At 29.3% G+C, this 27,230-nt stretch overlaps 1 protein-coding gene across 4 annotated transcripts in view; it reads right to left on the bottom strand.

The window, feature by feature from the left end:
* Nucleotides 1–27,230, bottom strand: part of SK (small conductance calcium-activated potassium channel) — a 237,333-nt gene that overhangs the window by 10,903 nt on the left and 199,200 nt on the right. For all 4 annotated transcript variants that reach the window (XM_076405133.1, XM_076405132.1, XM_076405134.1 and 1 more), the window contains 3 exons: nt 22,053–22,477; nt 11,106–11,241; nt 4,239–4,349 (listed from right to left, as the gene is read on the bottom strand). In XM_076405133.1, the coding sequence (XP_076261248.1) occupies nt 4,239–4,349; nt 11,106–11,241; nt 22,053–22,477 (672 nt within the window). The remainder of the gene's footprint in view (nt 1–4,238; nt 4,350–11,105; nt 11,242–22,052; nt 22,478–27,230) is intronic.

Below are 27,230 nucleotides of genomic sequence, written 5' to 3'. Positions count from 1 at the left end.
AAACATGAAAAAAAAATCCTAAATAATGAAATGTTGTTTAAATACTTTTTTTAAGTATATAATTTCATTAAAAACTATTTTAATGTTGATTTAATAACTAGGAAGATACTTCCGATGAAAAACTGTTCTTCTATTGAACCATTTATTACTAGGACATGTAATTTTAAAGAATAATCCAAGTTTAATCGACGAAGTTTTATGAAGTCTCAAATTTCAATTTTGTCTCAGCTATAGCTGGTTTTACGGGAAGCTCTACAAATTCTTAAAACGGAAGCACTTTTGTTTTTCTTAAATATTATTTCATGTATCGTTTTTTTTTTAAATTTATGTATTCACCATATTACTTAAAAAATGTCTGAGCTTTTTATAGATTATTTTAATATAATTAAAAAGTTATTACAGTAAACTGTCGTTATACGCGGTGTCGCCACCGCGGTTTCGCTTATCCGTGGTTTCTTTTTTCAGATTTAAGACAGCTAAGAACCGATTAATTCTCTTGTTTTGTTGTTACGACTCAGGTGACTTTATAGTGAAGCCAAATCATTAAATCCAAGGTCCTTGAAATATAAAAATAAGGACTATCTGCCTGTGTATTGGAGAGCAAATCCTAATGCTTCGGTTACGATGACGCATTTTTCAGACTGGTTTACTAATTGTTTTGTGCTTTGTATTAAACAGTATTTGGTCTCAAAGTCACTACCATTTAAGGTACTTCTGTTGGACTTCTCCAACTTCATCTTAACAAAGTTGAATTGTGGTTGAAAATATGGCGTATCAGAACAAATGAGAGAAAATCTACCCATGTAATATTCACTCTTTGTAGAAGAACTTCGTCCATCAGTAAAAATAAATAATTATAAACTTCCGCAAGTAGATAATGTTAAATATCTGGGAATGCATTTGATCGACGTTTCACATCGAAAAAACATATAGTGACAAAATGCGAACAGCTTGGGCTTAAGGTTATTTAATAGTTGTCTACATTGATACTTTGCATTTTCACCACTAGATACAACTGAATAGAAGACATCCAAGTACCTAATTAACACATGGAATGAAAATTCCTGGGTCTAATACATATATGGTGCTAGTTTTATTGCATTCACTACTTTTTCAGTTAGTACCAATCTTCAAAAGAAAGCTGTGAAAATTTCATGGTATTCTATTAATAAGTTTGTAAGTTATAGTGTTAAGAGTGACACTACTTTTGTTATTTTCAAAACATAGGATAAAAACAATTTCGTGTTTTAATTTTACACTCCTTATTGATGGGAAAATATAGTGTTCAAGCGAAGCAATGGTTTGAAAAGTGTTTTAAGGTCTCCGCTCCATCAGAACAACAATAAAATGTTGGTCGTTGATTTCAAATGTGGTTATAGAGACACCAATGATGTAGAACGTAGTGGATGTACAAATGAGATGGTAACACTAGAAAACATCAAAAACTCTACAAAATCCTTGAAAGATCAAAGTTGTTGTTTCGAAAGAGAAAGTGAAGTTGCGTGAGTTATCTAACATCGTAAATATATCAAAAGAACGTCTTGATTTTATATTTCACGAGGATTTGACTGTGAAAACGCTCTGTTCAAAGTGGGTGCCGCGTTTGCTCACTATTGACCAAGAACAAGAACGTGTTGATGATTTTGAGCACTGTTTCGTCATGTTTAATTTTTAATTTTTGCGTCCATATATCATGGATGGAACATGGATCCATCACTTTACTCCGGATTCGAAAACAATCGTCATCTGAGTGGACAGCAACTGGTGACATATCTATTTTGAGACAAAAGATAAATGGTTCTACAAAAGAGGTATTGAAATGTTAGAGCGGCCTTGGAATGATTGTGTGGCAAAACAAAAAAAAAAACAAAAAGCGTTTTCTTTGTTACCCCAGGGACATTTCAGCCCATGTGTGTTTTTAAATTAATTTTAAAACAAAAATAATACAGAAGTCTCAGACAAGAAAAATTACACTACTTTTTCATAGAGAGTAATACCAGCTTTTACTAATACGAGAAATACCTTTTTAAAACAATTCTATGTCTGGTGTAGTAGTAAAAGGGCTTCAAATGATGTGTTTTTAAGTACAAATACATTTACGATTATGCATGTTAGATTAGGGAAATGTTTTAAACCACAAAATAGTATTAACGGACCTCAAATTGTAAGTATACCGTGGAATTATTTTAATCGTCCTTCCTGTTGAGAAAATCCTTTTAAAGTATATATATATATATATATATATATATACGCACCCATTGTTCTGAATATGGAATATTTTATACGTTTTATAAGCACATTAAATCTTATTTAGATAGAATTTAATACGTTTTATATAAATTCATTACTCTAATATGGATAATGGCTGTTAAATATTCAAATTTAAATATATACAGTGTCGTCAGACTGGATGTTTTGTGGATAATTCTGCACAAGGACTTGACACTGTCAGTATTTACAATTAAGATGCAATTTTGGATTTCTACTTTATTTAAAATAGGAAAATTTTATATTTTGATATATACTACAATGTTTTAAATAAGACTAAGAGCTGACTAATTAGAACAAACAATTATATTTTCAACTGTTAAAGTTCGAAAATGAAGCTTGAAATAAATAAAATCACTATGAAAGCTTGTCATCGACTTCAAATGATGTGTTTTGATTGTGCATTAAAGAGAAATAGTTGTTATACCAGTAGAAAGATGCAGTAACGTCTTATCTTGCAAAATCCTAGAAAATCTACAAGGAAACGGAAGTCCCGTTCCATCAGCTATATTCACCAAACATTATCCCGTCTCATTATAATACGTTACAATGAATGTCATACAACTTGGACGAGCAATATATGAAGACACTTGGATAACATCAAAATATGTGCACATTTCATCCAATGTGGAATTCAAATACTTCAGAAAAATGTGATGAAATCTAATAATGTACAGAATTTTTTACAATAAAAAATTAAATGTAAAAAACTATGTCGCAGAAGAACTTCACAGTTTATTTATTTACAAGATGATTTTGTATGATATTGTCATGTCAACAAAAATGGTTAACTTGGAGGGATTTTCTTCTTTAGTTGGAAAAGTTTCCTATGAACTCTTGTAGAGTGTGACAAAATATGTGACAAATAATGACTCAAATGACAAGAAGCTGAATAAGAGGATGAATATCAAATACATTTGAATCAACTATGATACAATCTATTTTCCTCGTAGACAGACATAAGAGTTTCAGACATATCTGTTTTAAAATGATGGAACTAGAAGTCGTCTCTATTTACTTTGGATTATAATTGTTATATTTCTTTATGAGTAAGTTTGTATAGATTTAATCTTCCACAAATTCATTTAATGGGTTCAAAATGTTATTTTGTGCACCAGGGGAGCATAGAGCTATAAGATATGGATACTAAAGAAAAATCTAAATAACACCAGTCAGAAGTGTGATCTTATTTTTGTGTTTTTTTTTGTTTTAACTCAACCATCTTGTCTTTGTTTAGATCTGATTATAATTGTTATATTTCTTCTTAAAACTTTTCCACATGAATTTTATTAATAAGTTTTTTCTTTCTATGAAGTTTTTCTGTGGGACGCTATAGCGAATAAACTGAGCGAAGAACTTGGTCAGGAATGGTCGATTAATTGGCACAGAAACAGAAGTTACTAAGCAACACTATTTTAGTTATATATTGTTTTTTTAGTGTTTTATTCGTTCTTAATATATATCTTAATATAATGTGTTAGGTATTATATTATTTTTTGCACCCCACGTGCAGCACAATATCCAGTAATTTAATAATAATATGTAGGAAAATAATTAGTTTAAGTAAATATGTCCATGTTAAATGAAAATGTTATTTATATTGGAGTTAAATTTATTTGGTTTGGTTTCAATATCCAACTATATTGAAGCAATTGGTGGTACTACGAATCCATTCCGAGAAAAAATGCAGCTGTTTTAAAATCAAATTGTGACTCAACACCTTATTAATAAATTATTCTGTATATGTTATTTGTTCATAATATTTTGTCCACCCCACGTGCAGCACAATGTCCAGTAATTTAATAATAACATGTAGGAAAATAATTAGTTTACGTAAATATTTCCATGTTAAATTAACATGTTATTTATGTTGGAGTTAAATTTATTTGGTTTTGTCCGGACTGGTTTTAGTAAAGTTGGTATCACCAAAATTAACGAAGCATAACATAGTAGACAACTAATATACTTACACGTTTAGTTAATTGTGTGTCCATCATAAAATTGTGAACATGTTTTTCAGCTCTTGTCAGTTCTAACTTTCTAGAAACTACTGCTACTAATAACGCTGTACACCCAGCACCCTGAAAATAGAAATGTTTAGTTTTAAAAATGCTCTACAAACTTATACTAGGTTAATAACTTGACTTGACTTGACAAACAATTATAACGACGTCGTTTCCAATTTGAAATAAATTCCGCACGTATTGTTTGCTGGTTTAGGTGTTTTTATAGTCGCTGGAATAGAATTTGCTATCTATTACGTTAATTGTTAACTGTCAGATTAGTGTGGTCATAAAATTCCGATGCAATTATATTGATTTTAGTTAGAGGATCGTACGGAACGTTGTAATCGTTTTCGAGGTGTACTCGAACATTATTTATGAGTTTGTCTGCGAGGAATAACATTTAAAACTCCATTATATCACGACACTCGATTATTTTCGCTAAAATCAACTTAGACTCATTTTGATATTCGTTCGCTTCATTTTAGATTATTCTCGAGGCATATTTTTGACGATTTATATCCTAGAAACATAGAGGCCAAAAAAGTAGGAACAAAGGACATAATGAACAAGACAAACGCTAGATTAAAGAAAATAAATGAGTTCATACACATATTCAAGCTCTGAGTTCATTTTGGTTATAAGACTAGCGTTTATATATATTTTTTTAAATTTAAAAACAAGTAAAAAATAATAATGTTATAGATTGTTGTTTGTAATGATTACTGCATGATATGATTGTTTTATATATTTTATTCATTGTTCTCTTATTTGTGGCTCAACAAAAATGCCTTCTTTTAATTTAACATCACTTAATTTAGAGAAAACAGTTTAAATACAAACACACTTTACCATTTATATCTATGGCCTTATTTTTTATTAAACCAAGTTTTACAAGTAAGAGTGGAAGAATAACATTTCCTTGTGGAATAAGAGGTTAATATTTAACATTTGATTTACCACAAACAAAGTCAGTTCTTTTTGGCCAATCTTTCACTTCATAGTGGTTCTTAAATCAGCATAAACTTTCCAACTGTATTATTTATATTTGATTAAGTCTAAAATCTTAACTCTAATTTCATGTTTTCATACGTTTTACTTAAAATAACTGAATAGGCAATAGTTATAGAAGGATATCGACTGCAATAAACAAATTAAGTCCAGAGAGATTATACTGAATAAAATAGCATTTATTTCATCGAACGACAACGAAAAACTTATTGAACAATCTGGTATATGACATCTTCAATATTGTTAAAAATGTTAATATTCACTAATACTACATATAAAAATGAAAATATATTATGTTAATATAAATAATGACGATATTTTAACGATATTTTAACAAAATTAAGCTTATTATATTATCTATAACCCATTATTTATATGGCCAAGTTAAATTGGTTTTACTAAATGATAAATATAGTAAACGTGTTTCAACATTTTACAAATTATGTTATATTATAGAATCAAAATGCCACGTAATTTATTTAATTTGTATTTAAGCGGTTTAAACCTTATGAAAAATTAGAAATAATACCGTCACTTAATGGCTAGAGATAAATTTTATAGTAGCTCTGTCGATTTTGGTGCCGAATATACCTTCCTTGTATAAATTTAAAATTCGACTTAGATCGAAGACGGAAAATAAATGATAATGACAAAAAAATCAGACTAAAAACCAATAAAATTTGATAGGTAACCGTAAAGTTGAAAAATCACTTATAAAATTTTTAATTACTAATTTAGAACGTCGTGTTTGACCTTTTCTTTTCGCATTTTGTTCATAATGTTAACATAACGTCGAAATGTGTGCATAGCAATTAAGCTTAAACGTTTTATTCGGAAGTACTTTTATATTTCCTTCTCATTTAAATTTCTGATTGATTAAAAAGATAAAATAAGATTAGATTTACACGTTATTATGTTATTAAGACTGTGAATTAATTTTGAGGCGTGTACAAATATATGGCATATTCTTAAGTCAAGTTGGGATAATAACACATGAAGATGTGACTTGATTATTTGGTATCAGGTTTTCAATCTATAAAGGACAAATCGAAAGTCAAAATTGAACATTACCTGTTACAATAACAGGTCAATTCAAATATCCCCGGCCTACCATAGTAAAACACATTTTTTTGGCAAAACTACTTTTTTTATTCAACATAATTCCCTTCAAGGGTGATATACTGATTATAGCGACCCTCAGTTTCGTCGATCACCTCTTCATTTGACGAAAATTTCTTCCCAGCGAGCATTCTTTTGAAATCTGAGAACAGGAAATAGTCTCTGGGGGCCAGATCTGGAGCAAATTGAAGCCCAATTCATGGATTTTTGACACGGTGCATTGTCTTGGTAAAGCAGTACTTTCTTTTTTTTTTTTCAAATGCGGCCGTTTTTCGTTGATTTCGTCCTTCAAACGGTCCAAGAACGCTATGTAATAGTCGCTGTTGATAGTCCTTCCTTCTGTCACCTTCCCACGCTTTGGAGCGGGTTCATCGTGTGCAGTCCACTCGGATGACTGTCGATTGGACTTTGGAGTGAAATGATGGAGCCATGTTTCATCCATTTTCACATATCGACGCAAAAAATCGGGTTTATTACGTTTGATTATCTTCAAACACTGCTCCGAATCATCAACTTGTCGTTGTTTTTGGTCAGAAGTGAGCTCGCGCGGCATCCACTTTGCACAGAACATTCTCATACCCAAATATTCGTGAATGATATGATACGTTCAGTAGATATCGTTAGAGTGTCTGCTATTTCATTTATTTTTAATTTACTGTTATCGAAAAACCTTTTGTGGAGATTTTCATCGGTAACAATCTCTTTTGGGCATCCACTGCGTTCATGGTATTCGGTGCTCATTTCACCACGTCTAAACTTAGCATACCAATCCTTGATGGTTGATTTTCCTGGGACAGGGTCCGAAAACTCGGCGTCAAGCCAAGTTTTTGCATCAACTGTATTTTTCATTCAAAAAAGCAATATTTTATCAATACGCGAAATTCCTTTTTATCAGTTTTTTTCACAACAAAAGTTCACTCAAAATGCTATAAATCACAAACTAATGGCTCGATAGCTAGCTGTCAAATTTATACACGCATCTTTTGAAGGTTAGGACTAACTAAAAATATATATAGATTTAATTCTAGTAGCGCCATCTATGTATCAAGTCGGGGACCTTTTAATTGACCTGTTATTAATCTGTGAAAATCTATATGGAAACATGCAAATGAGAAATTCTATCACACCTGCCTTGTTGCGTTGCAGCTTTTTGTTGTTTTTTTTTAAATAGGGAATTCAATTAATAGTGGATATTAATTGATAATATATCAAAAATAATAAATAAATATACAAATGGACTAAAAAATCTTTAAAATTAATTCGTAGTCCGTATTATTAATTTCAGAAAAAATACTATTATTAATCGTTTCCATTGAAATAAAAAAAATACAATTACATTTTTTATATTTTCTTTTTTTACCTTGCTTTATATGTATATTAATCTTGTTATTTTTTATTTTCTTAACTATGCATGTTGCAGATCTCAATATTTTACTTTATGTGTATCAAATAGTCAAAATCCGTGATTTGGTTTGCAAATTTTTCTTTTGCAAATTTAATACGGTTTATCTGAAGACAGATACTCAATTATTGATATGAGATTTATATGTATATCCCCGTAAAATATACGCGGATACTTCCCTAAAGCTATATTTTAGTACTATTTATTGCTCTATGCTATTTTGCATATTATAACTATCAACTAATTTTATTGTAATTAGAAATTTAATGGTAATTTTGTGATAACCATTATGTAGATAATTTTCAAAAGCAATTTACATAAATTTGAACGCTTTTAACTATAGGTTACATAAGGGTTCAATGGAACATCTATAACGATCAACTTTAACCTGCTTTTGAGGCACTAAATTGCCAACAATATCAGCAAACATCTAGTATGGCTATCCCTAATAAATCGATGATTATTTCGCACAAATCAGGGTTTATTGGATGAAATGACGTAAACGACTGTTATCTTTTCTCTCTACAAGCGATTATATATATTACATTGAAAATTTATTGAAAACTTGTTTTTTATTTAGTTTTCCCATTTATATAAAGGGTATAAAGATCAGTGTTTCTACAAGGAACAAAAGCCTGAATAGAATGTGCAACTAAGTTGCACCATCCTGTGATAACACGAACATTCTGGAAAGAGCAGGATAAATCCCACTTGAAAAGAGCAAATCCGTTTTATCTTATTAACTGAAAATTGCTAGAAGGATTTCCATGTTATGGAAATAACTTATAGGAAGTATAGAGTTGGTCTTACAGGGTATTTCATTTTACAGTCGTGTCTTAAAACGGTAGTCATTTAGAAACTTTTAATGCTATTCAGGGTTTCTGGTTAATATTACAAAACGTAAAGTGTTGAATTTATTTAAAGCAAAACAAAGTTCGGCAATGTTGTACTGAATTCTTGTACTTAGATACTTTTCATTCATAAATTAACTTATTTTGTTATTTGAAATTCATTTTGGTTGAAAAGAATAGATGATGATAGAGAAATGATAGATGATAGTGACAAAAAAATTAGGCCTAAAACCAATAAAATTTGATAGGTGACCGTAAAGTTGAAAAATCACGTATACAATTTTTAATTGCTAATTTAAAATGTCATGTTTAACATTTTATTTTCGCATTTTGTTCATAATATTAACATAACGTCGAAATGCGTGCATAGCAATTAAGCTTAAATGTTTCATTCGGAAGTACTTTGGTATTTCCTTGGTTATTGTGCTATAAAGTCTGTGCAAGCAAATACTTAAACCTATGTGGATCTTCCGGAGTTCAGAACATTCCTAGTTGTTCTCCAAGAAGTAATGGAAATATAATATAATCGTTTGCAATGCAATGTATTTTAAAATAAAATTTTAGGAAGTATAGTGGGTACATTTAGATATGACCTTTAGTTTTTAACTATTTTAAAGACATTTTCAACAAGACATGAGCCTCTTACTTCTAAGTTAACACAGATTAACTGATATTTCTTGTATAATACTAAAGGAGAATGCGGAGTCATTGGAACCAAATCGTTTTAGTTTGTATAGCTGTGTGGGAGGTGTATTAAGGAGAAAAGTAGCCACAAGCCTATAGAGAATTTATTATTTTATCAAAAGTAAAAACCAATGAGTTCTTCATGGTAAGTTTCTGTTTTTTAGTCATACGTTTCTGTAAAGTCATAAACCAATAGTAATAAATTAATTTATTTAATAGAAATTCTCAGATATTCAATTAATTTAAATGAAGTAGTTGGTTGTGGGTTATCGAATATGTCATTTCAAATAGATATAAGAGTATCGCACAACAGTGTAAAGTTAAACATATAATTTATAACGACAAATTTATTGACTATCAAAATAGGGAAAATTATATATTTACCTAGAATATATACTTTATTCATTACAAATTAGAAACTTAATATTCACAAGGAAACCTCATCATCCGCTTCTAAAAATATAAAATGAGATATTAAAATATTACCTTTGGCTCGAATTTTAATACGAAAGTACAATGAAAATAACATTTCAATTTTAAAGGGACGAAGCCTTATAAAAACCTTCCATCGACAAAAGCGTATAAGATTTCAATCAATTTTCGTAGAAGTTCCATTGAAGCACAATAAAATGTCTAAGCTTATATAAGAGTTATTATATTTGCTGAGATGTATTAATTTAATTTCAAAATTTTTATAAATTTTTATATAAAGTAAGGCATCTGTTGGTTTTTTATAATGATATTGAAACAATACTTATGGAAACTAATTTCCGTTGATCTTTTTCACCAATATCTTAAGGGGATAGACCTTCATATATAAATTTTTTTTTTAGCTCTCAATGTTTGTTTACTTAATCTTTAAGATGAAAACGAATGAAACCTGGGTCAATTTTAGAAAAATAATGAAATACTTTCCTTAAGGTGAATGTGGATTCATCACAGGGCATTCGAGTTCAAAGATCAGTTCAGATATTGAGTTTTTCAGCTGACGTACCTTTTTTTGCCAAATTATATTACATCAAGACAATGGACGTATGCATATTTGGTAACATTCACCCTATTTACTAGATTTAGCACCAAGCTATTATCTCTCATTTCTAAATCTTAAAAAGTGACTGAATGAAGAAGAAAAATATTTTAATTACTGTCAAGGTTTTACTCTATCTCTAAGTAACCTAATGTATAATTTGAATTGGTTTTTTTAAACTTACAGTGGAGGCTTGACGTTTATATATGTGTCAAGCATAGCAAGGTCGAAATAAAAGCAAATGGCTCACCCTATAGATATTCAGCTTGGACCAATTAAGATATATCACAAGCTGAATAAACGTATTATGGTACGCATATCTGAGTGAACTAAATTGAAATATATCAGGGGATTTGAGAAATAAAAATAAAATTTATAACGTTAGTTTAATAAAGTCAGAAATTAATCACTTTTTTGCATATCTACAATCTCACCTATTTCCACGTTTTTTTTATAAACTGTATAATTTACGCCTTTTATAGCTTATCGTATGTTAAAAGTTTTATTAAACGCTCAGTTCTTCAGTTTTTACACAATATGGAACTGCATTAATTGGTATATTAATTATTTCTTATTTCATCAGGTCATTAAACATATATTCAGCTACAAGATGTATACGATATAATGATATATTATTGATTGATTCGTAGTGATTAGATTGAATATTGTTCGAATTAGTTGTCAAGCAAGTTTAATTACAAATCAATACTTACTAATTAAAACTTTACTTGTTTACTTACCATAATCCCTGTGCTTACTGCTATGCCTCTGCCACAGTAAGTGTTAGGTACTATGTCTCCAAACCCCACACTTAGAAAAGTTATAGCTATAAGCCACATTGCATTCAAAAGATTTGCATGCTCTTCATCGTGGAATCTGGAAATAAAATTATCATAGCATCATTATATATCATGAGATTCGTTTTAATGAGATTAAAAATACAAAATGTTTTATTTAGAGTTGTGTAACAATACATAATTTGGTAATATTATGTCAAACTATTTCTCTGAAAAAATATAATAGAAATATATGCTATCAACTATAAAATATTGAACACCTAAATTTAATAGTGCCTGTATAAAAATTCTTGATGAATATGACTAGGTTTGACTAGGCGGTCGAAATATAGTTAAAATTTCAGATACAAAAGAATGAGAGTGTTGCGACACTGCGTTAAATGACCTCAGAGAAAAATATATGAAATTATTAACCGGCGTAAATTCATAATTTATTTGTATATGAAACTCATTTTATAATAAATCGTAATACACATGTATATGTATCGGAAGAACTTTTGGTTGTTTATAACGTGGACTCATCAAAGAGATTTTAAGAAATTGTCTAGAAAGTGGAGTCTTTAGTCATTACAATTTCTTTTACGACCATTTCTTTTCTATCAGGGTATATAAGTAATACTACAATAAGGATATAAACAGTTTCCATATACACCATATTCGCCAGATTTAGTAAAAAGCAATATTAATTTAGGTAATAAAAATAGTCCTATATAATGTTGAAACCCTGTGTTTCTATGAAAAATAAAATACGTTTTCCGAAATTGTGTTCTTTCGAAACCATATTATGTTTTATGTTTATTTTTTTATTATATTTTATTTTAGTTTAGTTTATTTTGTTATATTTATTATATTAACAGTATAAACAACATAAATTAACTTTATACAATTAGTATAACGTTGGTTAGCGTTTTCAATATGTAGTATTTCATGAAAAGTACTAAAGAGTATCACTCGGATAAAAGTTTTACTATAGAATATAGAAAATCATTAACCGTAATTGAATACATTTCTTGCTATAAATCAGAACAGAACAAAACTTGTTTTAGAACGGAAACTTTATCAAAAGTTCCTTGAAACTGCTGTATGGAATTATCCAGCTTTTTGCGATTTAGATTCAGTTTGTTACACTTGAAAAGTTTTTAAATTTCAGTTCTTTTTCAGTGGATTATAGAGGCACAAAAAGGCTTTCTCAAAAAGAAAAATCATTTCATGCGTGTTGTACATGGTGGTGCGGTGAACTGAATTGAATTTTTCCAGCTGACCAAAACAGATTTTTTTAACAGGATACGTGTGTAATTGTGAAATGTTTTGGCGCTTTAAATAATTTACTAAAAACTTCGAAATGTGGAAAATATCGGACATTTAGGGCTAACATTAATTCGTTGCATTCAAAAAAACACAATTCATTTTATCAATTCTGTAAATTATTTTTTTAAATAATCATTTATACAAAAAAATTATTTACTGGATTACTTTACTTTTCTTGTTTAATTGGAGGAAGAGTGTTGTTTCAAGTCCTTGTTTGCTGTAAACGATAGATAGCAACAAGTATTATTAATAAAAATGTATAACTATTGATTTTTATACTTTAAAAGTAGTTATTTCGATACAATTTTTAAGAAATGTCCTGATTGAGAAACAAAATAGACAGTTCCATTGATCACTTACTGTTGGCCGTGATCGTCTAGTGGTTAGAACCCTACGTTTTGTGATCATTAACTGTTGATATACTTTGTTAAATGTTGCAAAATTACTGAAAACAAATGTTCATGTCAAGGAAGTCATTCAATATTCATCCCAAGTGCTGTTACTACATAGGATAATATTAATAGTATGTGTTGGATACCTGAGTAGAACTTTTTTCTATTTCTAGGCTTTTTCTAATGATGTCTGTTGCTATTCACCTGGCCAATTATTGAATACTTATTTATAGAACCGAACTGTGTGGTATCTTTTCTATTAGCTTCATTATTATTCTTCAGCAGCTTCAGCTATTTTTGAAACATCTGAGATGTTTAGTGAGAATGTTGTTATGAGTTGATATCAGCTTTTATAATTTTTGCAACTTCTTTTGATTAACTTTAATTTGATCTCATTTTTAGTTCTATGTAGTCAACAAGAAGTTTGGGTTTTGATTGTTGCATATCTAATTTCCTGCTAGGTTTCTTGTAGTTTACTGGTTTAGATTTTTTATGGTTTTCTCTGTTTTCAAACGTCAGATTTAGAATATAATATTTTAGTGATTTTAAAAACAATTATATTTAGCTTAGTTAGGTGACTGTTTGATAAAAGAACTTAGTTTTAACTTTATTTTTGTCATATTTTATGTCATTATTAATCTCGTTATAAATATATAACTAATTTTTTAAAAATATTCATGTTGTATTAATGTTCCATTCTGTTTTACTTTTTGGATTATTACATTAAGATAATAAAATATTAAAGGTAAATTGAATTATGTTTCGAAAAATGCTGCTTTTTATCAGTACACCACAAAAGGTGGTAATTTAACATTGATTAAGCTTTGTAGTGAATGGGTCGCATGATTCGGATATCCGTTTGGAAATTATATCCAATTTGATATATCCCTTAAATCCTGATAAATAAAATATCCGCTTTAGTAAAAAAACCATATCCTGTTTTTCGCAAAAAAGAGGAATAGGATGAACGAATGTGCCATTTGAGCAGGCAAATAGGACTCTTCTGTTTTCTTTTCTGAAAAGAATATATATTTCCCTTCCTTTCGCTTGCACTATTTGACGTGTTAAATATATTGCTTTAAATTTCTTTTTAGATATTGATTTTAGTTATTTTATTCAAAGAAACAAGTGGTAATATGTCTAAACATTGACTACTTTTGGGGTAAAACTATAATAATATAATATAGAAGGTAAATAAAAGCAGGTCATTATTACTAGGAAATTAGGTTAATGTTATATTTTAGTTTGGTTAAATAAACAAAACAACTTTTTTACTTAATGGATAAACACCCAAAAACTAGTATCAGGAACTTTGCAAAAATGTTCTTAATTATCGTCCCGTTTACTTACTATAAATAAAATGTTTCTAAAACATTTTTTAATGATAATGAATACCATATTTTAGAAACAAAATACTGCGGTAATCTACGCCATATTTTTTTCCTTTTTTAATATATCAAAGCAATTAGTATTACCGCTAGTAGGTTTGCATGCTAAATATTGTATAAAATCTGTTTTAACAATGAACAATGAACATTACTATAATAATTAAAGATTTTTTCTTATCAGATAGAAAAAATTAACGATTCGCGTTATAAAATGAAAGTGCCTTGCTAAAAGTAGCCTTTCAGCAAAAACTTTTTATTAAGATAATTACTGTGGTGTCTGAAGTTTTACGTGTTAATATTCGGGAGGTTTGAATGCTAAAATCGGAGCTTCCATGTATAAATGAATGTTATATTTTATGAATAGTCATTTTTGTTAGCGCTATCAGAGTACAAATTTTTCCTCTTCTTTTTTCCTCGGAGATTTACACAGTTTTTTTCACAAAGCTTTTCTCAAACACATAATTTTTTATCTTCTACATTTTAAACCTTTATAAGACTCATCACTTTGTAAAGTTGTTATTTAATATAATTTTAGGAGGTGGTATAGGTTTAGGTTAAGGTGAAAAGTATATATACATATTTTCAGTTGTTCTGTTCGTTTCTGGAATTGATGATATTTTACATAGTTTATTGAAAAAGCTGCCACGAAAATAAATAATCGTGTTGATCTAACAGGTTAAACGGAAAAGTCTCCGGCCTACCATAGTAAAACACAAATTTTGGTAAAATTTGTTTTTTTTTTATTGAACCTAATTCCTTTCAAGGGTGATACACTGATTATAGCGACCCTCCAACTTTTCGATACCATTTTTGAGTACCATTTATCCTTTGTTTCAAAATAGGCATCAGTTTCGACTATCACCTCTTCATTCCACGAACATTTCTTCCCAGTGAGCATTCTTTTGAGATTTGAGAACAGGAAATAGTTGATAGAGGCCAGGTCTGGATGGTGGATGAGGAAGCAATTTGACGCCAAATTCTTGGATTTTTGCCTTCGTTTTCACTGACTTGTGATACGGTGCATTGTCTTGGTGAAGCAGCACTTTCTTTTTCTTCCAATGCGGCCCTTTTTCGGTCATTTCGTTCTTCAAACGGACCAATAACGCTATGTAATAGTGGCTAGTGATGGTCCTTCCTTTTTCAAGGTAGTCAATGAAAATTATTCCTTGCGCATTCGACAATACAGATGCCATAACCTTGCCAGCCGACTGTTGCGTTTTCCCACGCTTTGTAGCTGGTTCATCGTGTGCAGTTCACTCGGATGACTGTCGATTGAACTTCAGAGTGAAATGATGGAGTCATATTTAATGCATTATCACATACCGAGGTAAAAATTCGGGTTTATTAAGCTTGATCATCTTCAAACACTGGTCCGAATCATCAACTCGTCGTTATTATTTCTGGTCAATAGTGAGCTCGAGCGGCACCCACTTTGCACAGAGCTTTTTCATACTCAAATATTTGTGAATAATATGATGTACAAATTCAGTTGATATCTTTAGAGTGTCTGCTATTTCATTCAATTTCAATTTATGGTCATTTAAAATAATTTTGTGAATTTTTTAATGTTTTCGTCGGTAACAATCTCTTTTGGGTGCCATTTCACCACGTCTAAACTATTATACCAATCCTTGATGATTGATTTTTTTGGGGCAGTGTCTGGAAACTCGGCATCAAGCCAAGTTTTTGCTTCAACTGTATATTTTCCCTTCAAAAAGCAATATTTTATCACCACGCGAAATTCAAACACAATAACAAAAGTTGCTTCACTCAAAATGATATAATTCTCAAACTAATGATCCGACAACTGTCAAATTTATACACACATCTTTTGAGGGTTAGGGCTAACTAAAAAACATATAGATTCAATTCTAGTAGAGCCATCTATATCTCAAGCCGGGGACCTCTTAATTGACCTGTTACATATTCGATACCTGTTTGAGACTGAAGCATGTTCCGATGTTTTAAGGTTGCTTGGATAATTATGCCCAAAAAACCTAACAATCCGCCATAACAAGCTGAATCTTAGAGGCCTATTTCGCTGCTACCTGCGATATCAAAATTTTCTGAGAAACTAATGTTAAAATCATTTATAGACATTTCCATTCACCAGATTTCCAGATCGGATTTCGAAATCACCACTTAACAGTAGATTAAGTACAAAGAGCATCAGCGGTTATTGAAAGGCATTCGAAGAAAAAATACTGCTCTGCAATATTCCTGGACGTCTCACAAGCTTTTGACCTGGTATGTCACTTAGGACTAATCTTGAAAATGAGCAAATTGATACCGTGGAATTACTACCAAGTACTAGAGTCATATCATTTCGAAATAAAATTTAGAGACTCACATGAAGGAATATTCTCAACACATAAAATTATTTCGGCTTCAGTTCTCCTTCGTAATGTCTTGACAACTCCCGTATTGTTCTACACTGTTGATATCGAAACAACAAAAGAAATAATATTTTGAACTTTTTCCAACGGCATAGTAATTATGGCAGAAAATATATCTTTTCATAAGGCTGTAGAAAAAGTACAGTCAACAAAATCTACAAATAGATTAGAGATTTAAATATACAGCTTAATAGCTCCAAATATGTTCATGTTAATTTTGCGTAGTGACGATATGACAAAAATCTAACTATATAACCTGACGGATTCCCGATTGCTCAAGCAGAATCAGCTAAATACCCCGACATCCCTCTTGATGATATGTTAAATTGGAAATATCATGTTAGACAAAAAGTCAAGCAACTGTACTGGTTAGTCAGAAGATAATTTCAACTTGACCTAAAAATAAGAGATTGGTTTATCAGTAAATCATACAGCCGATTTGGACCTATGAATAGCAAATATGAGGTTGAACTAAATCATCAAACCAACTAGTGATCCAACACAGCCAAAACAAAGTTCTACGATTAATTACCAATGCTTAACGCTACGTAACCAATGAAGAGCTGGACTATGATCTCAAAATCAAATGGATATATGAAGTCATCCAAGAGTTTCCCTTAAAATATGATATAAGGTTACTAAATCACAAAAACGTGGAAGGAATACAGCTATTGGACAACACGCAGGAAATCAGGAAATTGAAGCGAACTGAACCACGCTAACTTATATACTGTATAAGTGTATTTTTAACTTTAGCGTAAGTATTTTAGTTTTATTTTAATTTGGGAAATACACTACAAGATGTAATTAACAAAAAAGTTGTTCTTTTCAGTAAGAAAAACTTTTTTAACTTGGATAAAACTTTAGAAAGCTCATTATTTTCCAAGTTTTAGTAAGTCCATATTAAAGTTTGAGCAGTTATGTTATTTATTAAGACTATTCAACTATTGGTATTTTATACTAGAAATAAATATATTTTGAGCATATTAAGCAATCTTTATAAATTTTATAATAACTATTATTTGGTTTTAATCAAATTAAATATTATTATGTTAAACTAGGGTTATTACAAAGGTTGTCAACATTAAAACTGATATAATGTCATGAATGAGATAATATCTGAAAGCAGTAAGGCGTAATTAAATATATTTAATTAATACTTATTTTATTTAATATAATAAATCAATTGTTATTGGGTCTTAAGATGTTTTTAAGATATTAATTAGAAGATTTAGAAGAATTAGAAGATTAATTAGATCAATTTAGAAGTTTTATTATTACGGTTTTTCAAGATTAGGGAGATAAGAGAGATAAGAGAAATTAGATGAATTGCTAGGTGTTGCATCAACATTTTTCATAAATATTTAACTTCCTCCATTCCAGATATATATCTTTAACAGTCTATTTCAAAGACAGATTTAAAATATTGATTTATGTTTTTTTTCTGGTAAGTAGAACTAATAAGATGAAAAAATCCCATCACACAATATATATAATTGATTTTCAGGAAAGCGAAATTATTTTCTAACCAAGACTATATTTAAACTTATAGTGGAAGTAAAAGTCTTATAGCGTAACTTCCACCTCCAATAATAAGTTATTTCCTGCGGGAATACCAAACAAAAATTACTGCTGCAGTAGAACTTTTTCTACCGAAATGAAGTTTTGCTACCGAGATGGTCCAATAAAAAGTTTTAATGAATTAATAATAAAGTTTTATTATCTCGTCTATACTTTTAGTGTGAAACATAAACCCGACCAAAATTTATTTAATTACAACAATTTAAACTAGGTTCCGCACATGAATTAATTAAAACTACGTACATAATTCATTTATATCTCGAACGTTATTCATCAGTTGAATATCATCAACACAATCGGGCTAATTGTTAAGAACGTAGGGACAGGAACTAGAATTTTAGACGTATCTCGTTACCTCTTTTATCGTTTTCAAGAAAAAACCGAATACATAAAACATTGTTATCAAAGATGTCACGAATAAAGAGTAAGCCATTTTTATTCTTTTTCTTTCAAATTAGTCTGTCAAAGTTCCAGTTTTTAAAGTCGATTTAACTGGAAATTTCCCTAGAAAAGTTTTCCGGAGATAATTACCTTGGTGTCAAAAGTTTTACGTGTTCATTTTCGCAAGAGTATTTGAAATTTTAAACAGTCAGGATTACATTGGAGGTTTTATATTGTCCTAGTATTTATTTATATGTAATAATTAATCAAAACATTATATATCTATAAATTCAGTTATCAGTATTTCATAATTTTTAATAAAATGATGCACTCTTTATACGATATATAAGATATATATGAATTCAGTATGATTTCTTGATATTAACTACGTACTCGTCCTTCAAGCAGTAAGCAGTATTGTATTGCAGGTTTTATTTTGTTCTAGTATTTATTTATATATAATAATTTATTAAAACATTATTTATCTATAAATATAATTGCCAATATTGCATAATTTTCAATAGAACGATGCAGCTCTTTTAATAACATGTATGTACCCACTGGGATTTCCAAAATTGTACAAGGTACACTGAAATCAACTCTAGAGGTCTCTAAAAAATCACAGAATATCAAATCTGGTGAGTATGGTGGATGGCAGTAATTATATTTTATAATATTTGTACTTTTGAAGAGTTTTATGGATAAGTTATATGTTAATTGATGAAAACATTAAAAATTACAAGTAATATCAATGAAATTGATATGGTTTCAGGATAGTAAAAATTTATATTTGTTGTAGAAGTCCTCATAAGTTTATACATGAAAAGCTAAGAGCAATATTCCTAGAAATTGAGTAAGACACTTTAGAATGAATGTCCTGTATATACAGTCTTATGTTCGCGTTCAATTTGGAATTCTCTTTCCTGAAATTGTAGGAAATAAGCTTAAATTGTCTGAATAAGATTTTTTCACGATTAGCTGCTATATCGGGGGAAATTTTATTTGACTATATATGAAGCAATTTCATAAAGATTTTTACGTTTGTAAAATGGCGCTGATACTTTTGTTTTGTCCTTGCGAATATGGAATTAGGTTTGTTAAGTTTTCTTTGTTTTATATTTTCCAAGTTTAAAAATTAGATTTAAAATTAAGCGGATATCATAACGTGTAAATATATATCATAACATAGTTTGTATTTAAATATTAATCAGCGCGCTTAATCAAGACAATAAAATTATAATTATATAATTTAGTTCTATTTATCTATTTACAAAATAGTGTGGTGAGATAATACTGTCGCTCTATCGCTTGAGTACGTTATCTTTTAAAATTAAAATAGTTTAAAATATTTCAATAAATGTAAACAATTCTGAACACACTATCACAATGTTCTGTCAATTTATGTTGTTAATTAATACAGGTACACTGTTAATTAACTTGTCTACTGCAGCAGATGAAATTTCCTATAAAGGAAGAAGCTGTAATATGTACTGGAGCAGAGGAATGTAATTAATTGGTGGTATGTGCTATTGCACTTCGCCGACTAGAACTGATCTAAGAATTGTCTCATTCTATTTTAAACCTGATTTAAATCTGAAGCATACATCAGGAATTTTAATTTGTTTAATGTTGCACAGATATCTTTTTGAAATAGTCTCCAAACTTCTATCTTTAAATAGTCTTAACTATACTTAAATATAAATATTAAATAAAGTCTATTTATATGCTTTTGTTCCATCTCAAATAAATACTTATTCATTTCTCAATGCTCTCAATTGCTTACTAGGATACCATACACTGAAATAGTAATGATAAATAATAGTTAACTCTAAAATTATAAGGTAGTGTAACTGTTAAAGGGACAACATTGCTTAACAATACTAGGTGTACCGCAAATTCATTAACGGTTTTTAAGAGATGTGGCTAGACTTAAGTATGCAATATTATGATTTAACATATATGTCATTTTATTCTACTAACATCAAGCTTCAAAGCTATACATGTTATATTAAAAAAACAGCGAAGTAACACTGTCATCGATTTGTATCTTTTTGAGAATATCAAATTTCGTGCCTGAAAATGTTGATGAAAATGAATTTGTAATACGAATTACTTTTCTTATTTAATCAAAAGAAAATAGCCCTCGAAAGTCATCGTTTGTTGGTATAGACTTAGGTGTGCATGCTCTACCCTTAAGTATGTTTGGCGTCGTTTCCAAAGTTCAAAAGTAGTGATTTCGATATGCAAGACAAAGAACGTTCTGGCGGACCGAAAAAATTCCGAAAGATGCGAAAAGGCAAGAGTTTTTGGCTGTACAGCCAGCACATACTCAAAAATAATTGGCAGAAGTTTTAAATATGTGACCCAAGAAACATTCACATCAATTGAATGACAGGCAAATGGAAAATCGTTTTCCGATGTCTGTGAAATGCTGCTTCAAAGATATAACCGGAAGTTATTTTTGCATCGAATAGTGACGGGTGATGAAAAGTGGATTTGTTCTGAAAATTCTAAGCGCAAAAAATCATGGTTATTACCTGCAAAGCCGACCGATCGAGTCCAAACTGAATAGTGATTAGAGTGGCGTGGTGTTTTACGAATTGCAACCTGGTGAAACAGTTAATAGTGATCTTTACCGACAACAAATGATCAACGTGAACCATGCATCGACCGAAAAACATCCAGAATGGATCCGAATAAATGGTAAAGTAGTTTTGTGCGTCGTGTCATAAAGCAAAATCGGTCAAGGAAGCATTGAAAGTACTTAGATGGGATATATTATCGTACCCGTTGTATTCTCCAGACCTTGCTCCGGCCGACTATCAACTTTTCACATCAATGGGACGCGGGCTTGCAGAGCAGCACTTCGCCAATTTCGAAGAAGTTAGAAAATAGTTCGATGAATGGTATTGCTCAAGGGAACATTTTTTTCAAAACATCTATAAATTGCCTGAAAGATGGGCGAAATGTGTAGAATAAAATGGTCAATACTTTGAATAAATATTGTTTCAATTTTCTTGAAAATTATGTAGTAAAGTTTTTGGAAAAGCGGTAATGATTTTCCAGTACACCTGGTAAAATTATTTTTAAATTTTTAAAATTGCTCTAAAATATCCATTAGCTTCAGTTTTAGAGTTACAGGGCTAGTTTCTATATTCTATATTTCAAATATATTAAACCATTAGTTCGACTTTATATTTTTGCGGTTTCATAACTTGTCGATATACGATAACCATATCTTTTAAAGACACAATAAATAGTTCTAATAAGTATATTTGTTAGATATATAAATTCTGTGAACCCAAACAACCCTAAATTAGATCTCCTTTGAATATAAATTGGTCGAATCATAAAAATTTATCGTTTCCGATAAAATATGAACGAGCTACAAAGATGTACAGTGCCAGTTTGGCACGAACCGAATGAGAAAATAGTAAAACTTACCTTTCGCATTGTCGTAAAGTCCAGCTGGCAATGATCCACAATGAGACCATGAAAACTAAAAGCACCGTTCCAGGACAAATGGTCATTAAGGTCTTGAGCACAAACCGCGTATTGAAGTTAATTCGATTTAATGCACCGATACTACGCGATGAAGCGTCTGTGAATAGTTTACTGTGTAGTAACATTACTCTGCAGATAAGATAGAGTCTAAGGAACATTGGCAAGGAGAGGGGAACATCGTACGGCACACACTTTGACCCAATACCCCCGTTTTGTCTATTCGCTAGTTTTGTGGTCCACACGAATCGGTAATGACCGGGTATTGGATGCACTGCACATATTATTAATTCCATGGATATTTGGCAAATACGTTGCCAGGTCATTGCAATTCGCCAATCGTCGGCACAGTTGTCTATCATGAAGAGCTATAAATAATAAATCCATTAATTATCTAAAATATACACACGAAATAGTAATACTAATTAAAAACCTTCACTAGAAACATTAAAATAAAATAAATCATATTTAATCAAATCAAATAATAATAACAATCAACTAATTTTTGAAAATATTATTGACTTTAATTTTTTATAATTCTTGTAAGATCTCTTTGTAGAATCTAATTATCAATATTTCATAATTTTCAATGGAGTGATGCACTGTTCTTAATAAGATATACGTGTTTTCACTATGATTTTTTCCATTTAATATTGTTTGGTTATTATTTAACATTGGAGAGTTTATATTCTTCCAGTATATATTTATATCTGATAATTTATTAAAACATTATTTATCTATAAATATAATTGTCAGTAGAATGATGCAGCAATTTTAATAACATATGTATATCGTCTGTGATTTCTTCAACTTAACAAAATTCACTGGAATCAACTCCAGAGGTCTTAAATCTGGTGAGTACGATGGATGGAGGTAATTAGCCTTTATAGAATCAAACAAAACAATCATAATTATAGAGAAAATTATGTAAATCCTTATACAATAAGATAGTAAGCTAGTTAAATGAGATATTAATTATAACAAGACAATTCTATGATATAATTATTGAAGGAATAATTTTACTTCATATCAGATAAGCTATAACATATGCGCCAGAGAAATTTTTAAATTAATTTTGAGGGATTATCTTGTTCCAGACACTTATCTAATTATAATATATTAAAGTTAATATAGTTAAAAATATATTGTTATTAATTTTAACCAAAAACTTTTACTAGAAAAATTGTAACTGTAAAAAACTGTAAATTAATTTTAAGGGATTATATTGTACTAGGCACCTTTATAATTAAAACATATTAAAGTCAGTATAGTACTACATCTACATATGAAAGAATAATATGAAATAAGAGCAGAGTAAAAATGCTGTAGGAAGATTATTTTGAGGGCTTATATTTTCGCAGCCAGATATGTAAATATAATTTATTAAAATTGATGTAGTCGAAATTCTGTTATTAATAATATTAACTGAAAAGCTCATTTAGAAATATTGAAACTGAAAAAGTATTATTTTTCAAAATAGATATAAGCAACATAGAAAAAAATCTGAAATTTTTTAATTATTAACAGTAACTTTCAATAATTACTCTTCTATATGTATTTGTTCTATGAACGTTAATGATCTTTATTTGCTTACGATTATGTTTTTGAAAGACGAATTCTTTAACACAAATTCTCTTTAGAGCCGAATAACTGGATTCATACTATTTCAGATCCCTTGTTTAGCTTCAAAATCACGACAAATGCGAAAGTCTTGTATATAGTAATGAAATATCGCGTACAATCTTTTAATAATTTTTAAAGTCACACTTGAATATATTTTTTGTGTACTGTTAATTAATTTGGCACATATAGTGCACAGAACTTCAACGGCTCAATTTTTTTAATAATTTATTTTTGATTAATAAAACCAACGATTTCAGCAGCACGGGTAAAAGTGATTTCTAACCTGATAAAGTTAAAGAGATATTTTATTTTATGGAAAATTCGAATACAATTCTTTTTATCGATATTGTCAAGCTCGAACACTTTTATCATGGATTTATCAGAAATTCCGACCTATTAAATTTCAGTTAGGAAAAAATATGGAATGACAAGGAAAACGGCATCGTGGTGTATCTGTCGAAGGGTGAATTATCCCCCGTACTACTTCAACCCTCATTTTTGCAATTCCAACTGGCGTTATACCTTTCCAGATAACTCGAAATAAATGTATCAAAAAGCAGTCACAAAGCTTCAGTATCTGAATAAACGAATCAAACCGGATTTATTCGTTTAATAAAATTGATATAATCGAAGTTCTGTCACTAATACTATTAATTAAAAAACTAAATTAGAAACTTTGAAACTGAAAAAATATTATTTTTCAAATTAGATATAAGCAACACAGAAAAAAATCCGAAATTTCATAGTTATTAAAAGTAACTCCCACTAATTACTCTTCTATATATATTTAATTTATGAACGTTAATGATCTTTATTTTCATACAATTATGTTTTTGAAAGCAAGCAATGTCATAAGAATTATGGAAATATTAATATAATATTTTCTATAGAACGTGAATTAATTTTGAGGGTTTATATTCATCGAACATTTGCTGTAAATGCTCTTTAATAATTAATAATAATTCGTTCATATAGCAATGCCAATCCCAGAAACTATACCAGAGCAATAAATATTATTGAATGTTAGAGTGTGAACTAATTATTAATTTCAACTCTATATTATCAAGCTCAACCTTCAGAAAATTTGTTGGTAACTGGTTAGTGGTTGGAAAATGGGGTTGGTAATACATAAATTCAATCTGTTTTCGGTACGAATTCTATTTTATTTTTATACAATAGGGCATCAAACCGATAAATCCTTTATAAACAGTACATGGTAAAAAATAACTTTCACCCCCATTCTAATAAACCGGGACAAACATATACTAAAAATAATCCTGTTTGTTCCATACAGATACGAAAATACGTTTAAAAATATAATCGTGTGAAATGTGAAAATAAATCTCTGTCGATAATTTCTTATGATGAGCTTAGTATCACTTACTTCATACCAAATAAAAACATTCCCAATTGTCCTGTTTTATTATTACAACATACCTTGGTTACTTATTTTTCAATCTATATATTTTTATCTATTTTTTAACTATGTATAAAATTATTTTATTTGTTTCTTTGATAATAATATTATAATTTCTAGTATATTAATATAAGATTATTAATAAATGTATTGATTATCTTTAAAATTAATTATTTTAAGAAAGTCACAATTACTAAAAATATGAGACTCCTTTTAACTATTAGGTGAGTTTTGTATTATTCAAGTTATGCAAAATCATTTAACATAAACAAAAGTTCGGGAAAGTATTGAATGTTAGAGTGTGAACTAATTCTTAATTTCAACACCATATTATCAAGCTCAAGCTTCAGAAAATTAAGAATTATTAATCATCACACCTAGTATTGCTGTTATTTGACTGAAGCGCAAGTAATATCTTTATAGGATCTTCAATTTATTTTGAATTGAAAGTATCGTTGAAAGTTATCAGACTATTATTTTGAGCAGAACAGAATTGATAAATATGTGTCAATATTTCTTTCAAAGCGGAAATTTAACAAAAACTAATCATATCTTAATCAATAACCCTTAAAATTAATTTACAGTTTTAAATAAATTTCAAGAATAAGCAAAAACTCTATATTTCCAAATATTTTCAGAATCAACAAATCTGAGTCGCATATTTCTTATAAATCCAAAGAGATGTTTGTTTTTGCAAAGGGTACTGCTTCTTTACGTGTTATTATAAGAATTTTGTGTACATATTAAGATAATTTCAGTGAGACAGTCCTACTACTGTTGCGATAGCCGCGGGTTCGAATCCTGCCGTCCAGACCAGATAAACCCATAGTTGGTAAAAGGAAACTTTAAAATATATATATAAAAAAAATAATTTCTGCTATACATTCAATTAGTTTTTATGAAAAAATATTTTACTGATAATATATACAAATAACGCTTTTGGAGCTTTTAGCAAAAATAACAATATTCGATATGTTATCCAAAATTGCTTTGCGATTACAGATAAAGTTCTATTTTAATTTATTTTATTGAAACCAACTTTAAACATGTTTTTTTACATAAAGTTTAATAATAATAAAAAAAAAGAATCCCATCATTTCTTTTACATAATTTTTTACAGCTAATTTCAGCACTATATAACATAAAAGAGTACAACTGAGTTTAATGGAATTCCTGAAAAATTACGCATGTTATAAATGATCCAGTTAGAATTCCTTTTAATGTAGAAGATAAGCAAAAGTGTTCCCAAGCCCGTGTAACTTCCGGGACTTTTTATGGCTTCTTCCACTACAATTCCGCAAATATAAAGATAAAAGACACATCGTTTTTATCTTTACTGAGTTTTTTTTTCAAGCAAAAAGATGCCTATTCAATTAATGGTACAAACTTTCAGTTGCATATCTCTAATGTATTCTTATTCAAATTTTCACATTATATTTGATTTTATAATAGTTATAAAATATCTTATTGCTTTCGGAATTGGTTTTGTCATATATAAAACGCTAAATAGCTTCAGTTTTATATCCCCTACATTATCCTGCAATTATTACCAGTGTTGTTTAATCGTTCCTATCATTTGCTACGTCAATTGAGGCTTTACGGCATATACACATCATTGATTCCATTAGTACTGAATTCTTTTTCGAACAAATATCTCTTTTAAAACTTTGTAATTCAATTATTCGTACTAGTGATTTGAAATAGATTTAAATGCTATTGTTACGTACATTTTATTGACATAATGTAATTGCTATGGACATTTGAATACATTTGAGAGCTAATATGCTTCATTTATTGAGTGGTAGTTGACATGGCAGATTTGAGCGAGATTTTAGAATCAACGAAAACAAGCCGATGTGGACGTGACTTACATTTGAGTTCGATATCAGCTTTATCAAACTTAATAAATCATATTTGACCTGTTCTTTGTCTGATACTGTTATCTGTACAATCAGCACTGATAAAAACTATAAGATTAATTGTATGTATATAACGAATTTAAGGTACGATATATCATACTCAATTTGTGTCTAATTTGTTGAAATTACAGATCAGATGGATTCTTATTATGTTCTTCATCT

Source organism: Rhynchophorus ferrugineus, unplaced genomic scaffold, assembly GCF_030347505.1.
Source record: "Rhynchophorus ferrugineus isolate W39M unplaced genomic scaffold, kcgeb_rfMv2 rfM5, whole genome shotgun sequence".
Lineage (NCBI taxonomy): Eukaryota > Metazoa > Arthropoda > Insecta > Coleoptera > Curculionidae > Rhynchophorus > Rhynchophorus ferrugineus.
This window is presented reverse-complemented; position numbering and strand designations above follow the sequence as displayed.